Source organism: Elephas maximus, chromosome 2 (assembly GCF_024166365.1).
Source record: "Elephas maximus indicus isolate mEleMax1 chromosome 2, mEleMax1 primary haplotype, whole genome shotgun sequence".
Lineage (NCBI taxonomy): Eukaryota > Metazoa > Chordata > Mammalia > Proboscidea > Elephantidae > Elephas > Elephas maximus.
The window spans coordinates 209815767-209834725 of NC_064820.1; the positions used below are offsets into that span (position 1 = coordinate 209815767).

Genomic DNA, 18959 nt, shown 5'->3' on the forward strand with positions numbered 1-18959 from the left:
TATCCTAAGGTGTCCACTGTGTGTTATGAATTAATCTCTGTCCTGTGTATCCAAAATGGTACTAGTCATGTAGCATCATTAAGAGAACTGAGGAGATAGTCAAACATTTTTCTCTTTTGGGGTTCAGATAATTTAACACAGCAGCTCTCCCAACTTCCATAGCTCTTACATGGTCAAGGTCAAGATTAACCCCTCATTTTATTTCAGACCTTTGCAGTTTAAAAACATAACGAAGACTGGAAAACCACAGATGATAGTGGTTAATTTGTGTTCATACAATAATTTTGCTTTACGACATTCAACAGAAATGAACATGTAACTTTCAAACAACGGAGTCACACAATATTTAGGTGTATAAAAAAGAATCTCACAATGTCTTTCCTTTTGTCAAGCCCCAGGAACAGGTGTATCATGGCCAATCTGACCACTTTGGTGGCTGAATTCATCCTCATGAGATTTTCAGATATCAGGGATTACCAAGTCCTCCACGCCACACTGTTCTTACTCATCTACCTGGTAGCTCTGGTTGGCAACCTCCTCATCATTCTTCTCACCACTTTGGACCAGCACCTCAAAAGTCCCATGTACTTTTTCCTGAGGACTCTGTCATTCTTAGATCTTTGTTTCATTTCTGTCACAGTTCCCAAGGCCATCATCCATTCTTTGACTCAAAGTAGTTCCATATCTTTCCTGGGGTGTGTGGCACAGGTCTTTTTAGTTGTTCTGTTTGCTCGTGCAGAGCTGGCCTTGCTCACAGTAATGTCCTATGACCGATATGCAGCCATTTGCCGGCCCCTATATTATCAGGTTGTCATGAAAAAAAGGGCTTGTAAACAGATGGTTGCTGCTTCATGGCTCAGTGGGGTTGTCTCTGGGTTCTTTAATACATCTGTGACCTTCTCTTTACCATTTTGTAGGTCGAATTTTGTCTATCAATTCTTCTGTGAGATCCCTTCACTACTCAAACTATCCTGCTCAGAGAATTATCTTGCCGAGACTGGAGCCGTAATCATTACAACATCCTTGGATTTTCTGTGTTTTGTTTCTATCATGGTTTCCTATATCCACATCTTAGTCACGGTTCTAAGGATACCGTCAGTGCAAGGCCAGTCAAGAGCCTTTTCCACCTGTATCCCTCACCTTGTAGTTGTTACTGTTTTTCTCACTACAGGGTCCATTGCTTACCTAAAGCCAGTGTCAGAGTCCCCCTCAGTTTGGGGTCTTCTGGTATCTGTCTTCTATACTGTGGTGCCACCTACCCTGAATCCCATCATCTATAGCCTGAAGAACAAGGACATGAAAACTGCCTTTTGGAAAATTGTGAGAAAGATTGTCATCACACAATAATAGCAACCACAAAAGCAACTACATGGATATTTTATTCAATTCAGACAAACAAGAGTTCAATTCAGTTAATAGCAATAGGTTTTCTACTGTTTTACATAAGTGGAAACTATATTTTTATCCACTCATAGAGTTCACACTTTTTCTATATTTTTTTAATCTTAATAAAAATATATATAAAGTAGGAATTCCCAAAGCAAGAGATTTAAGGCAGCAGAAAGTATAATTGGGGAAGTGATTACATTCCTCTTATTTGTATTTTCTTTAAATTTACACAAATGAGTTTGTTGTATAGGTATACTTCTGCAGTTTGATTTTTTACTCGGCATTATGCATATGAGATCTATCTGTATTATACTCATTTAATAATGGGCATTACATTGTTGCCAGGTTCTTCTTTTTAAGACTACAAATTATTGTAATGAATATACTTCTACTTGTCTCCCTATGCACAGAAAGTAAAGTTGTTTAAAAACATTCATCATTTTCAGTTTTATAAGATGTTCAAATTATTGTTTTAACAGCTGATGCACTGATTTACATTACAAAGAGTAGAGGCCAAAAGTACCATACTTTCTTTTTCCTTTTCCAGTATTTAATGTATTCAGAATATGATGGACTCTGATAAAAGGGTTTGACCTCAGATCTGAACTGTGACTAGGACCCCAGTCTTGTTGCCTTGGAACAGAGTTTAGATGTCAATGCTGTTTGCAGAAACCTCTTATCTGCACCTGGGCTTGAATTGAGTTTGTTTCTCTATGTCAGAGTGACTAAGGTGGTCCAGAGGAAGATGCTTTATTCTTACTGATAAAATCCCAATTAGTCAAATGACCAAGAGTCTATTATTTTAGACAACTGTGCTTCACAGTGCATAAGAGGAGTAGTCATTCTAAAAAGAGGGTTGCTACGGTACTTTACAGTTGCAGAATGTCTTTGGGGGAAAATATTGTTTCCTATTAACCTTGCAGATGCTTTGTCTGTGCTGTTATGCCAGCCTGATGAATGGCTGAGCAGATTTAAAATTACTTAACATTTAGATAGGAGGCCTGGTGGCACAATGGTTAATCTCTCAACTGTTAACTAAAAGCTTATTGATTAGAACCCATGAGCTGTTCCTCGGGAGAAAGATGTGACAATATACTTCCAGGGAGTTTTACAGCTTTGGAAACCCCATGGGGCAGTTCTACCTTGTCCTGTAGGGTCACTATGAGTTGGAATCAACTCGATGGCAATGGGTTTGGTTTTTTTGGTTTTAATACATAGGTGTTCAATTTATCTGAATTAATGGAAAGTTTTTCATATTTTAATCTTTAAACAGATAACATTATGTCATCAAGTTTTATTACTGCTCTCCTTTATCAAAGTTTTGTAATGTTACCAGTTAATTTATAGGTTTCTGCATACCTGAAGGTGTTTCTGAGTTCTTTATTTTATTCATTTGCTCTTTCTCTTCTGCACCAATTCTGTGCTTTCTTTACTACCAGACATTTATAGAAATAATTGATACCTCTAAGTCAAGACCTGTTCTAAGTTGTATTCTAAAACTACCTTAGTTTTTTTGTGAACAGTTTATTTTTGAATTTTAAAATCATTTTATGCTTGATTTTCTCCATGTGCTTTTGTTATTTATAAAAAGCAAAGAAGGGTCTGTTAAACAATAGCTACAGGGCAGGGCCAAGATGGTATAGTCAGATGTTTCCAGTGATCCCTCTTACAACAAAGACCTGAAAACACAAGTGAAATGATTATATTTATGACAAGCTGGAATCCCTGAACATAGAAGGCAAAGTTTTAAGATGGACTGAGTGGCAGGGGGAGTGAGAGACAGTTGGGATGCAGAGAGGCCTTGCCAGACCTGAATTGCTGGGAACCCTCAGGAACTATTCCCTGGAGTGACTGTGATGGGGCTGGCAGTAGCATTCCAGATGCAGGTTTCTCAGGGAGAGGCAGCATGCCACACAGCCTACTCACACCTCCGGAAACAGAGAAAAATTGCACTCTCAGAAAAAGCTAAGTCCTTGTGTATATTTTACCACGCTACCAGCCCCCAAGCCAGCTTCAGTGGCTGTCAACTTCACCTGACCTGAGATAGGTCCTGCTGTAAATCCTGAACCATTCTCCCAGCCTTGGAGAAGGACTAAATTCACAACTGGGGGAAAACATAATCTGCCAGCTCCACTAAGCTGGAGATCTCAGGAAAAAATCGGCTCCTGTCCAGGCATAAATGGTCCATGGACTTTGAATACATTTCCACCCTGCACGGACCCGTGTGGGCCTACTTCAGGAGAATAGGCCCTTGTTGGCAGACTGCAACTGTTTTAACTCTGTGGTGGAGCGATGGGTTTTTGATGTTTGAAACTGTTTTGCCTATTAAACAGGGTCCTCACCTACCCATATCAGGGGCCTAAGTGTTGGTGGCTCCAGCCGTGTCACCTAGCCACCCGCGACAGGGGTCCAAGGATAAGTGGTATGTCCCAATCCTTGCAATCAATACCATTGGGTGCCCATGGTCTGTCTGTGGAGCCCCCACACCTGTGAGCTCTAGGGAACAGGGACGTGCTTTCCTCACAGACACTCGGGACAGTTTTCAGGCCCCTGCCTTGTTCTGAGCATGATCCCCTCCTGGAACCAGATGCCTGTACCTACACCAATCACCCCTGCCCCTCTAAAACTGTAGGACAGAGCCTGTACTGCAAACTTGATGACCAGGTACCTGGACATCTGAGATAAATTTATCCAAGAAAAGTGAATGGACTTCTAGGCGCATATACCTGATAACAGCTCTAGCCATCTGGTAACAGGACATTAGAGCTTCAAAGGTGAGAATAATCAGGCTAGCTCACTCAAGCAGCCTATTCGAGCATATCAAAACAAAGCAAAAAGCTATGATACAGTAAGCAAACATAAAATAAACTAATACAACTTATAGATGGCTCAGAGACAACAGTCAATATCAAATCACATGAAGAAGCAGATCATGATTGCTTCAACAAGCTCTCAAACAAATAACCAAGGGATCTTCTGGATGAAGGTGCCTTCCTGGAATTACCAGATGTAGATGATTACAAAAGATTAATATACAGAACTCTTCAAGACATCAGGAATTAGGTCAGGAAAAATGCAGAAAAAGCTAAGGAACACACAGATAAAGCAGTTGAAGAAATTAAAAAGGTTCTTCAAGAACATAATAAAAAATTTAATAGGCTGCAAGAATCCACAGAGAGACAGGAATCAGAAATTCAGAAGATTAACCATAAAATCATGGAATTAGACAACACAATAGAAAGTCAGAGGTGGAGAATTGAGGAAGAGGGAGGTAGAATTAGTGAGACAGAAGATAAGACATTTGGCACCAATATATTCAAAGAAAAATCACATAAAGGAATTTAAAAAAAATGAAGAAACTCTAAGAACCATGTGGGACTCTATCAAGGGAAATAACCTACGAGTGATTGGAGTACTGGAACAGGGAGGGATAACAGAAAATGCAGCGAGAATTATTGAAGATTTGTTGGCAGAAAACTTTCTTGATATTGTGAAGGGTGAGAAGATATCTATCCAAGATGTTCATTGAACGCCACATATGGTAGATCTCAAAAGAAAGTCACCAAAACATATTATAATCAAATTTGCCAAAACCAAAGATAAAGAGAGAATTTTAAGAACAGCTAGGGATAAAAAAAATAAGTCACCTACAAATGAGAGTCAATAAGAACAAGCTTGGACTACTGAGCAGAAACCATGCAGGCAAAAAGGCAATGGGATGACTTATATAAAGCATTAAAGGAAAAAATTTGCCACCCAAGCATCATATATCCAGCAAAACTGTCTCTCAAATTTGAAGGTGAAATTAGGGCATAACCAGATAAACAGAAGACTAAATCAAGTTCTCTGGTTAGAAAATCAACAATATCGGATATCCATCCAAGACCAGAACACAAGACAGAGCAACCAGATGTCAACCCAGATAGGGAAATCACAAAAATAAAGATAAAAAAAATGCTTAAAACAGGGAAACAGCGGTGTCCTTATGTAAGAGAGTTCAACATTAAGACAATAAAGAGGGACTAAGAAATGTAGTCATAGATTTTTCACATGGAGAGGAAGACAAGGCAATATAAAGAAATAAAAATTAGGTTTAAACTTAGAAAAATAGGGGTAAACATTAAGGTAACCACAAAGGAAACAATCTTTCAAATCAAAATAAAAGACAAGAAAAAAATACTATACAAAACCAAAATCAACAAAAACAAATGAGAGGAAAAGACAACATATAAAAAGAAACTACTCAGCACAAAAAATTAAGTGGAAACAAGAAACTGTCAACAACGCACAAAAAAAGACATCAAAATGACAGCATTAAACTCATACCTATCCAAAGATACGCTAAATGTAAATGGACTCAATGCACCAATAAAGCAACAGAGAGTGGCAGAATGGATTAAAAAACACAATCTGTCCATGTGTTGCCTACAAGAGACACACCTTAGACTTAGAGACACAAATAAACTAAAGTTAAAAGGATGGAAAAAATATATCAAGCAGACAACAATCAAAAAAGAAGAGGAGTGGCAATATTAATTTCTGACGAAATAGACTTTAAAGTTAAATTCTCCACAAAGGATAAGGAAGGACACTATATAATGATTAAAGGGACAAAACACCAGGAAGATATAACCATATTAAATATTTATGCACCCAATGACAGGGCTGCAAGGTACATAAAACGAACTCTAACAGCACTGAAAAGTGAGGTAGACAGCTCCACAATTATAGTAGACTTCAACACACCACTTTTGGTGAACATCCAGAAAGAAGCTCAATAAAGACACAGAAGATCTAAATGCCACAGTCAACCAACATGACCTCGTAAACATATACAGAATACTCCACCCAACAGCAGCCAAGTGTACTTTCTTTCCTAGTGCACATGGAACATTCTCTAGAATAGACCACATATTAGGCCATAAAGCAAGCCTTATCAGAATCCAAAACATCAAAATATTACAAAGCACCAATTTGACCATAAGGCCATAAAAGTGCAAAATCAGTAACAGAAAAAGCAGGGATAAGAAATCAAACACTTGGAAACTGAACAATACCCTGTTCAAAAATGACTGGGTTATAAAACACATTAAGGATGGAATAAAGAAATTCATAGAATCCAATGTGAATGAAAACACATCCTATCAGAACCTTTTGGACACAGCTTTTTTTTTTTTTTTAAAGCAGTGCTCAGAGGCTAATTTATAGCAATAAATGCACATACAAAAAGAAGGACTAAAATCAAAGAATTATCCCTACTTCTTGAGCAAATAGAAAGAGGACAACAAAAGAAACCCTCAGGCACCAGAAAAAAGCAAATAATAAAAATTAGAGCAGAATTAAATGAAATAAGAACAGAAAAACAATTGAAAGAGTTAACAAAACCAAAAGCTGGTTCTTTTTAAAAAAATTAACAAAATTGATAAACCACGTGCCAAACTGTTTAAGAGAAAAACAAGAGAGGAGGCAAATAATATGATTAAGAAATGCGATGGGTGATATTACAATAGACCAAACTGAAATTAAAAGAATCAGATTAGTACAAAAATTTGTACTCCAACAAATTTGAAAACCTAGAATAAATGACAGAATTTCTAAAAACACGCTACCTACCTAAACGAACACAAACAGAGACAGAACGATTAAATAAACCCGTAAAAAAAGAAGAGATTGAAAAGGAAATCAAAAAACTCCCAACAAAAAAAAAGTTGGCCCGGACAACTTCACTGGAGAGTTCTACCAAACTTTCAGAGAAGAGCTAACACCACTACTACTAAAGGTATTTCAGAGCATAGAAAAGGGTGGAATACTCCTAAATTCATTCTATGAAGCCAGCATATACCTGATACCAAAACCAGGTAAAGACAACACAAAAAAAAGAAAATTAGAGACTTACATCCCTCATGAACTTAGAAACAAAAATTGTCAGCAAAATTCTAGCCACTAGAATTCAACAACATATTAAAAAAAAAAAACAACTCACCATGACCAAGTGGGGTTCATGCCAGGTATGCAGGGATGGGTCAACATTAGAAAAACAATTAATGTAACCCATCACATAAATAAAACAAAAGACAAGAACCACATAATTTTATCAATTGATGTAGAAAAGGCAATCAGCAAAGTTCAACACCCATTCATGATAAAAACTCTCAGCAAAATAGGAATAGAAGGAAAATTCCTCAACATAATAAAGGGCATTTATACAAAGCCAACAGCCAACATCATCTTAAATGGAGAGAGTCTGAAAGCATTCCCCTGGAGAACAGGAACCAGACAAGGATGTCCTTTATCACCACTCTTATTCAACATTATGCTGGAGGCCCTAACCAGAGAAATTAGTCTAGAGAAAGAAATAAAGTCATCTGGAATGGTAAGGAAGAAGTAAAATTATCTCTATTTGCAGATGACATGATCTTGTACACAGAAAAGCCTAAAGAATCCCCAAGAAAACTACAGAAACTAATAGAAGAGTTCAGGAGTGTATTAGGAGAGAAGATAAACATACAAAAATCAGTTGGATTCCTCAACATCAACAAAAAGAACATTGAAGAGGAAATCACCAAATCAATACAATTTACAGCACCAGCAAGAAGATAAAATACATAGGAATAAATCTTACCAGAGATGTAAAAGACCTATGCAAAGAAAACTACAAGACACTCTTGCAAGAAACCAAAAAGAGACCCACATAAGTGGAAAAACATACCTTGCTCATGGATAGGAAGACTTAACATTATAAAAATGTGTATTCTACCAAAAGCGATCTATAGATACAATGCAATTCCAATCTGAATTCCAAAGACATTTTTTAATGAGATGGAGAAACAAATCACCTACTTCATATCAAAGGGAAAGAGGCTCTGTATAAGTAAAGCATTACTGAAAAAGAAGAACAAAGTGGGAGGCCTCAGATTACCTGATATTAGAAACTATTATACCACCACAGTAGTCAAAACAGCCTAGTTCTGGTACAACAACAGATACATAGACCAATGGAACAAAATTGAGAATCCAGACATAAATGCATCCACATATGAGCAGCTGATATTTGACAAAGGCCCAAAGTCAGTTAAATGGGGAAGACAGTCTGTTTAACAAATGGTGCTGGCATAACTGGATATTCATCTGCAAAAAAAGGAAACAAGACCCATATCTCACACCATGCACAAAAACTAACTGAAAATGGATCAAAGAAAGACCTAAATATAAAATCTAATTGATAAGATTCATGGAAGGAAAAATTGGGACAATGCTAGGGGCATAATGCATGGCATAAACAGTATACAAAACATTACTAACAATGCACAAACGCCAGAAGAGAAACTAGATAACTGGGAGCTCCTAAAAATCAAACACTTAGGCTCATCCAAAGCCTTCACCAAAAGAATAAAAAGATTATCTACAGGCTGGGAAAAAGTTTTTAGCTATGACATTTCCAATCAGCATCTGATCTCTAAAATATACATTGTACTGTAAAAACTCAACAACAAAAAGACAACCCAATTAAAAAATGGGCAAAAGATGTGAACCAGCACTTCACTGAAGATGTCATTCAGGTAGCTAGCAGATACATGAGGAAATGTTCATGACCATTAGCAATTAGAGAAATGTAAATCAAAACAACAATGAGATTACATCTCACTCTAACAAAGCTGGCTTTAACCCAAAATACACAATATAATAAATGTTGGAGAGGTTTTAGAGAGAATGGAACACTTATACAGTGCTGATGGGATTGTAAAATGGTACAACCACTTTGGAAATTGATTTGGTGCTTCCTTGAAAAGCTAGGCATAGAACTACCATAAGATTCAGTAGCCCCACTCCTTAGAATATATCCTAGAGAAATAAGAGCCTTTACACGAACAGATGTATGCATACCCATATTTATTGCAGCACTTTTTTAGCAAAAAGATGGAAGCAACCAAGTGCCCATCAATAGATGAATGCATAAATAAATTACGGTATATTCACACAGTGGAATACTACACATTAATAATGATGAATCTGTGAAAGATTTCATAACATGGAGGAATCTGGAAGGCATTATGCTGAGCGAAATTAGTCAGTTGCAAAAAGGGAAATATTGTATGAGACCACGATTATAAGAACTCCAAAAATCGTTTCAACAGAGAAGAAAATATTTTTTGACTGTTACAAGAGTGGGGAGGGAAAGAGGTATTCACTAATTCGATAGTAGATAAGAACTATTTTAGGAGAAGGGAAGGACAACACACAGTACAGGAGAGGGCAGCACAACTGGACTAAACAAAAAGCAAAGTAGTTTTCTGAATAAACTGAACACTTCGGAGGCCAGCATGGCAGGGACAAGGGTCTGGGGACCATGGTTTCAGGGGCCATCTAGTTCAAGTGGCATAATAAGATCTATTAAGAAAACATTCTGCATCCCTCTTTGGAGGGTGGTGTCTGGGGTCTTGAAAGCTAGCAAGTGGCCATCTAAGATGCATCAGTTGGTGTCAAAGGAGAATGACGAACACCAAAGACACAGGTAATTATGATCCCAATAGACAGAAAGGGCCACATAAACCAGAGACTACATAACCCGAGACCAGAAGAAATAGATGGTGTCTGGCTACAATGGATGTCTGCCCTGACAGGGAACACAGCAGAGAACCACTGAAGGAGCAGGAGAGCAATGGGATGTAGACCTCAAATTCTTGTAAAAAGACCAGACTTAATGGTCTGACTGAGACTAGAAGGACCCTGGAGTTCATGGTCCCCAGACCTTCTATTAGCCCAAAACAGGAACCAATCCTAAAGCCAACTCTTCAGGCAGGGATTAGACTGGACTACAGGATAGAAAATGATACTGGTGAGGAGTGAGCCTCTTGGATCAAGTAGACACATGAAACTATGTGGGCAGCTTCTGTCTGGAGGGGAGATGAGAAGGCAGAGGGGGTCAGAAGCTGGCTGAATGGATATGAAAATAGAGGGTGGAGAGAAGGAGTGTACTGTCTCATCAGGGGGAGAGCAACTGGGAGTATATAGCAAGGCGTATAAAAATTTTTATATGAGAGACTGACTTGATTTGTAAACTTTCACTTAAAACACAACAAAAATTAAAAAAAATAGTAGCTACGATTTGAATTGGTATTAAGAAAAATGCAGAAAATGATGTTATGGAAATGGTAAAGTAGGTAGCACCAAAGGGCCATCCCTCCACAGAAACACAGGAAAAAGTGAACAAAAAGTATCAGAATTAACTTTGAAGAAACTGTGAAAATTGGTGAGGTTTACAGCAACCAAGCAAAGACCAAATTAGTACAGAGAGAAATTAATAACAGTAGGGGAACTTTATGGACAATCTTCAAAGAGGGAAGTTTTGTTTTGTTTTCCCTCCATACATTCAAGGACAGCTCAGTGAAAACAATAGTTGAACACTAGCTAATGTACAGAGACTACAAATACAATACACAGCAAAGACTATATGTATATAAATAGTAGAAATTCCAGAGCTGAAGGTATCATTATTGAAATTAAAAGAAAATTAATGGGAGGTTTAGGCAGCAGATTTTGGCTGTGAAAAGAAAAAAAAAAATCAGCAAACTTGAAGATAGTTAAAATTATCCAGTCTGTGACGCAGGGAGTACAAAGAATAAAGAAAAATGAACAGGTGTTGGATACCATCAAGCTTTTCAGCAAATGCATAATGAGAGTCCTAGAAGAATAAGGGAGAGAGAAAAAAAAACATTTGAAAAAATAATGACTGAAAATGTCCAAAATTAGATGAATTACGTGAATCTACATATCCAAGAAGTACAACAAACTTCAAGAAAGATAATCACAAAGAGATACACACTGAGACACTTTATAATCAAACTCTAGTGGCATGACATATTTAAAGTGCTGAGTGCTTCTGACTCCTGCAGAGTTGTTCCTTTTTCCATTGTCATGAGAGAGAGGAAATCAAAGCTGGGAGACTGTTATATAAAGTGAGGCAAATGTGAACTCTGTGCATTGACCATATGTTGTTTACTTCTCAGTAGGCTGGGGCTCTATTAACTCAAAACCCTACCATTGCCAAGCTCAAATGTTTTATGCATCCAGTTGCTATAAAAACATGTCCACCAAGAGTATTTTTAGCCGTATAGAGGTTTTTTGTTATGTATACTCCATAAAACTGCAATCAACAATTGGACTTGAATGTGGAAATTCCCCACATTCAAATTTTTCAAAGCATTTCCAAATAATGTTTGTGGCATGTTACTGCCACCTAATGATCGTATATTTTTCCCTCGATCAGCTCCCATATTCCGTGAACCAACTCCAGAGACAAAAGTAAACATATGATTTAGTGGCCTTGCACCCTGGACTACTATCTTTTCCAACCCCAAGCTAATCATAAAAAAAAAAAAAGTCATAGTTCCTGAAAAAAAGATTAAGCAAACTGTGTAAATTATTCTGTATGCCTGTTTCTTCAACAAAATATTTACAATCATAATTACTAGAGTAGCAGTCAAATCACTTTAGTCAAAAATCTGTTTTGAAGTTTTGTTCTCACAAAGATATCTATTGACTAGAATGATTAATTAGATAAACCTAAAGTGGGTAAATTCCATTTCCTTCTTTTTGTAGTTAGGTGTTGTCAAGTTGGTTCCAGCTCATAACAACCCTATGTACAAGAGACCCTATATACTGCCCAGTCCTGTGCCATCCTCACAATAATTGCTATGTTTGAGTTCGTTGTTGCAGCCACTGTTTCAGGCCATGTCTTTACTTTACCAAGCATAACGTCCTCTCCAGAGACTGGTCCTTCCTGATAACATGTCCAAAGTATGTGAGACGAAGTCTCACCGTACTTGCTTCTAAGGAGCAATTCTGGCTGTACTTTTTCTGAGACAGGTTGTTCGTTCTTCTGGCAGGCCATGGTATATTCAATATTCTTTGCCAAGACCATAATTCAAAGGCATCGATTCTTCTTTGATCTTCCTTATTCATTGTCCAGCTTTTGCGTGCATTTGAGGCAATCGAAAATACCATGGATTGGGTCAGATGCACCTTAGCCCTCGAAGTGACATCTTCGCTTTTTAACACTTTAAAGAGATCTTTTACAGCAGATTTGTGCAATGTAAGATGTCATTTGATTTCCAGACTCCTGTTTCTGTGGGTGTTGATTGTGGATCCAAGTAAAACAAAATCCTTGACAACATTAATTTTTATGCCATTTATCTCATGCTGCTTATTGGTCCAGTTGTGAGGATTTTTTTTTCTTTATGTTGAGGTGTAATCCACACTGAAGGCTGTGGTCTTTAATCTTCATCAGTAAGTTAAGCAAGCAAGCTTGTGTCATCTGCATTACACAGGTTGTTAATGAGTCTTCCTCCTGTTCTGATGCCTCATTCTCCATTTCCTTAGTCGGTAAAAATACGAGAAGTATAAGACAGTAATACCTTGAGGAAAGGACATTTAGCTTGTCAACATGTATGTGGTTTGTGAAATAATGATGAAAAGCAGTAATTGGGGTGTCTATTTCTGTTTATCTCCAAAATAAATTGTCTAATTTAATGTACAAGCTCAGGAATCGACAAAAAAATTATGTATGCTATAAGCATACCTAGGAGATATTGCAGGGTATATTCCAGGTCACCGCAATAAAGCAAATATCCCAATAAGGCAAGTTACACAAATTTTTGGTTTTCCAGTGCATATAAAAGTTATGTTTACACTATACTGAGGTCTATAAAGAGTGCAATGGCATTATATCTAAAAAAAACTACATACCATAATTGAAAAACACTTCACTGCTAAAAAATGCTAACCATTATCTGAGCCTTCAGTGAGTCATAATTTTTATTTTATTTTATTTTTTGCTGGTGGACGATTTTGTCTCAATGATGGCTGCTGACTAATCAGGGTGGTGGTTGCTGAAGGTTAGGGTGGCTGTAGCTGTGGCGATGTCTGAAAATAAGACAACAATGAAGTTTGCCACATTGATTGACTTTTCCTTTCACGAAGATTTCTTTGTGCATGTGATGCTGTTTGATAGCATTTTATCCGCAGTAGAACTTCTTTCAAAACTGGAGTCAATTCTCTTTAACAACTAAGTTTATGTACTATTCGAAGGCTTTTGGTGTCATTTCAACAATGTTCACAGCATCTTAACCCGGAGCAGATGCCATCTCAGGAAACTACTTTCTTTGCTCCCATAAGAAGCAACTCCTCTTTCTTTAAAGTTTTATCATGAGATTGTAGCAATTCAGTCACACCATCAGGCTCCATTTCTAATGATAATTCTCTTGCAGTTTCCACAGCATCTGCAGTTACTTCCTTCACTGAAGTCTTGAAACACTCTAAGTAATCCATGAGGTTTGAAATCAACTTCTTGCACACTATTATTAGTTTTGATATTTTGTCTTCCCCCCATGAATCATGAGTGTTCTTAAAGGCTTTTAGAAAGATGTATTCTTTCGAGAAGGTTTTAAATTTACTTCACCCAGATGCACTAGAGGAATCTCTATCTATGGCAACTATAGTGTTATAAAATGTACTTCTTAAATAATAAGACTTGAAAGTTGATTTAGTCCTTCATCCATGAGCTACAGAATGTGTGTTGTGTTACCAAACACTAAAACAACATTAATATTCTTGTACACCTCCATCCCCTCACGTGTCTGTCAGTTTGTCGTACTGTGGGGGCTTGCGTGTTGCTGTGATGCTGGAAGCTATGCCACTGGTATTCAGATACCAGCAGGGTCACCCATGGAGGAAATGTTTCAGCTGAGCTTCCAGACTAAGACAGACTAGGAAGAAGGACCTGGAAGCCTACTTCTGAAAAGCATTAGCCAGTGAAAACCTTATGAATAGCAGTGGAACATTGTCTGATATAGTGCTGGAAGATGAGCCACCTAGGTTGGAAGGCACTCAAAAGATGACTGGGGAAGAGCTGCCTCCTCAAAGTAGAGTCGACCTTAATGACGCAGATGGAGTAAAGCTTGCGGGACCTTCATTTGCTGATGCAGCACGGCTCAAAATGAGAAGAAACATCTGCAAATATCCATTAATACTCAGAACCTGGAATGTACAAAGTATGAATCTAGGAAAATTGGAAATTGTCAAAAAAGGAATGCATAAACATCAATATCCTAGGCATTAATGAGCTGAAATGGACTGGTATTGGCCATTTTGAATTGGACAATCATATAGTCTACTACGCTGGGAATGACAGCTCGAAGAGGAATGGTGTTGCATTCATTGTCGAAAAGAACATTTCAAGATCTATCCTGATGTACAACGCTGTCAGTGATAGGATAATATCCATATGGCTACAAGGAAGACCAGTTAATATGACTATTATTCAAATTTACCCACCAACCACTAGGGCCAAAGACGAAGAAATAGAAGATCTTTATCAGCTGCTGCAGTCTGAAGTTGATCGAACATGCAATCAAGATGCATTGATAATTACTGGCAATTGGAATGTGAAAGTTGGAAACAAAGAAGAAGGATCAGCAGTTGGAAAATATGGCCTTGGTGATAGAAATAATGCCAGAGATCGAATGACAGAATTTTGCAAGACCAACGACTTCTTCATTGTAAATACCTTCTTTCACCAACACAAATGGCGACTATACACATGGACCTCACCAGATGAAACACACAGAAATCAAATTGACTACATCTGTGGAAAGAGATGATGGAAAAACTCAATATCATCAGTCAGAACAAGACCAGGGGCCGACTGTGGAACAGACCATCAATTGCTCATATGCAAGTTCAAGCTGAAACTGAAGAAAATCAGAGCAAGTCCACAAGAGCCAAAATATGACCTTGAGTATATCGCACCTGAATTTAGAGACCATCTCAAGAATAGATTTGACGCATTGAACACTAGTGACCGAAAACCGGACAAGTTGTGGAATGACATCAAGGACATCATCCATGAAGAAAGCAAAAGGTCACCGAAAAGACAGGAAAGAAAGAAAAAAACAAGATGGATGTCAGAGGAAACTCTGAAACTTACTCTTGAACGTCGAGCAGCTAAAGCAAAAGGAAGAATTGATGAAGTAAAAGAACTGAATAGAAGATTTCAAAGGGCCTCTTGAGAAGACAAAGTAAAGTATTATAATGACATGTGCATAGAGCTGGAGATGGAAAACCAAAAGGGAAGAACACGCTCGGTGTTTCACAAGCTGAAAGAACTGAAGAAAAAATTCAAGGCTTGAATTGCAATAGTGAAGGATTCCATAGGGAAAATATTAAATGACACAGCAAGCATCAAAAGAAGATGGAAGGAATACACAGAGTCATTACACCAAAAAGAATTAGTCGATATTCAAACATTTCAAGAGGTGGCACATGATCAGGAACCGATGGTACTGAAGGAAGAAATCCAAGCTGTTCTGAAATTGGTGAAAAACAAGGCTCAAGGAATTGATGGAATATCAACTGAGATGTTTCAACAAACAGATGCAGCACTGGAGGTGCTCACTCGTCTATGCCAAGAAATATGGAAGACAGCTTCCTGGCCAACTGACTGGAAGAGATCCATATTTATGCCTATTCCTAAGAAGGTTGATCCAAGCGCATGTGGAAATTATAGAAAAAAATTATTAATATCACACGCAAGCAAAATTTTGCTGAAGATCATTCAAAAATGGCTGCAGCAGTATATCGACAGGGAACTGCCAGAAATTCAGGCTGGTTTCAGAAGAGGATGTGGAACCAGGGTTATCATTGCTGATGTCAGGCGGATCCTGGCTGAAAGCAGAGAATACCAGGAGGTTGTTTACCTGTGTTTCATTGACTTTGCAAAGGCATTCGACTGTGTGGATCATAATAAACATTGCGAAGAATGGGATTTCCAGAACGTTTAATTGTGTTCATGAGGAACCTTTACATAGATCAAGAGGCAGTTGCTCGGACAGAACAAGGGGATACTGATTGGCTTAAAGTCAGGAAAGGTGTGCGTCAGGGTTGTATTCTTTTACCACACCTATTCAATCTGTGGAAACCTTGGTGGTGTAGTGGTTAAGTGCTATGGCTGCTAACCAAAGGGTCGGCAGTTCGAATCCATCAGGTGCTCCTTGAAAACTCTATGGGGCAGTTCTACTCCATCCTATAGGGTCATTATGAGTCAGAATCGACTCTAGGGCACTGGGTTATTCAATCTGTATGGTGAACAAGTAATCCAAGAAGCTGGACTATATGAAGAAGAACGGGGCATCAGGATTGGAGGAAAACTCATTAACAACCTGCATTATGCAGATGACACAACGTTGCTTGCTGAAAGTGAAGAGGACTTGAAGCACTTACTAATGAAGATCAAGGACCACAGCCTTCAGTAGGGACTGCACCTCAACATAAAGAAAACAAAAATCCTCACAACTGGACCAATGAGCAATATCATGATAAATGGAGAAAAGATTGAAGTTGTCAAGGATTTAATTTTACTTGGGTCTACAATGAACAGCCATGGAAGCAGCAGTCAAAAAATCAGAGGACACATTGCGTTGGGTAAATCTGCTGCAAAGGACCTCTTCAAAGTGTTGAAGAGCAAAGATTTCACCCTGAAGACTAAGGTGTGCCTGACCCAAGCCATGGTATTTTCAAGCACATCATATGCGTGGGAAAGCTGGAAAATGAATAAGGAAGACTGAAGATTGTGGTGTTGGTGAAGAACATTGAATATACCACAGACTTCCAAAAGAACGAACAAATCTGTCTTGGAAGAAGTGTGGCCAGAATGCTCATTAGAGGCAAGGATGGCGAGGCTGCGCCTTACATACTTTGGATACGTTGTCAGGAGGGATCAGTCCCTGGAGAAGGACATCATGCATGGCAGACTACAGGGTGAGCGGAAAAGAGGAAGACCCTCAACGAGCTGGATTGACACAGCGGCTGCAACAATGAGCTCAAGCATAACAACAATTGTAAAGATGGCACAGGACCGGGCAGTTTTTCGTTCTCTTTGCATAGGGTCGCTTTGAGTCGGAACGACTCGACGGCACCTAACAACAACAACAACACACCTCCATCAGAATTCTTGGGCGACCAGTGCTTTGTCCATGAGCAGTAATATTTTGAAAGGAATCTTTTTTTTTCTTTTCCTGAGCAGTAGGTCTCAACCGTGGGCTTAAAATATTCAACAAACCATTTTGTAAACAGATGTGCTGTCATTCAGGTTTTGTCGTTCCTTTCATAGAGCTCAGGCAGAGTAGCTTAGCATAATTCTTAAGGACTCTAGGATTTTCAGAATGGTAAAGGAGCACTGGCTTTAACTTAAAGACACCAGCTGCTTTAGCACCTAACAGGAAAGTCTGTCTGTCCTTTGAAGCTTTGAAGCCAGGCATTGCCTTGGCCTCTCTAGCTATGAAAGTCCCAGACACTGTCTTCTTCCGGTATAAGGTTATTTTGTCTACACTGAAAACCTGTTGGTTAACGTAGCCACCTTTGATTATTTTAGCTAGATCTTCTGGATAACTTGTTGTAGCTTCTGCATTAGCGTTTGTTGCTTCACCTTCAACTTTTTTGTTATGGAGATGGTTTCTTTTTTTGAACCTCATTAACTAACCTCTGCTAGCACCAAACTTTTCTTCTGCAGCTTCCTCACCTTTCTCAGCCTTCACAGAACTGAAGAGTTAGGGTCTTGCTCTGGATTAGGCTTTGGCTTAATGGAATGTTGTGGCTTGTTTGGTCTTCTATCCAGCCCACTAAAACTTTTTCCACATCGGCAATAAGGCTGTTTTGCTTTCTTATCATTGGTGTATTCACTGGAGTAGCACTTTTAATTTCCTTTAAGAACTTTTCCTTTGCATTCACAACTGAGCTAACCATTTGGCACAAGAGGATTAGCTTTTAAACTATCTTGACACAAAACATGCTTTCCTTACTAAGTTTAATCATTTCTAGCTTTTGATTTCAATTGAGAGACTCTTACCTTCACTTGAACACTTACAGGTCATTGTAGGGTTGTTAATCGGCCGAATTTAAATATTGTTGTGTCTCAGGGGATTGGGAAGCCCAAGGAGAGGAAGAGAGATGAGGGAATAGCTGGTGGGTGGAGCAGTCAGAACATATACAACATTTATCCATTAAGTACACTGTCTTATATTGGTGAGGTTCATTGCAACAAAAATTACAATAGTAATATCAAAGATCACTTATCACAGGTCACTATAATGTATATATTAATAATGTGAAAGTTGAAATATTGTGAGAATTAGCAAAATATGACACAGAGACACGAAGTGAGCACATGTTAGAAAAATGGCACCCACAGACGAGCTCATCGCAGGGTTGCCACTAACCTTCAATTTGTGAAGGACAATAAAATGAAGCACAATAAAACCTATATCAAAGAGAGTTTTCTCTATTAGGTATTCACAGAGATTGAGTCCCTACTGTCTGGATTGTATCTACTTCCAGAAAGAAGCCTGGGCAATGTCGGTCTCAGGTGAATGCAAATTCTTATCCAGGTCTGATGAAGAGAATCCAGAGTATGAACTGGTGTTAATACAATTTAAAAATCTATGAGAAAATGGTGAACATGAGATATACATAGATTATAAGAGAGTGAAGAATGAAATCAAAGGACTTATTTCACAAAG

General features: G+C 38.2%; 1 protein-coding gene across 1 annotated transcript; it reads left to right on the top strand.

Annotated features, from left to right (window-relative positions):
* The first annotated feature begins 411 nt into the window (after positions 1-411).
* Positions 412-1347, top strand: LOC126068066 (olfactory receptor 14A16-like). The gene has a single exon (XM_049870446.1). The coding sequence runs from the start codon at positions 412-414 to the stop codon at positions 1345-1347; it is 936 nt and encodes a 311-aa protein (XP_049726403.1).
* The last annotated feature ends 17612 nt before the right edge of the window (positions 1348-18959 follow it).

Coding starts and splice junctions, on each gene's coding strand:
- LOC126068066 (XM_049870446.1), top strand. CDS start 412: ATGGCCAATCTGACCACTTTGGTGGCTGAATTCATCCTCATGAGATTT.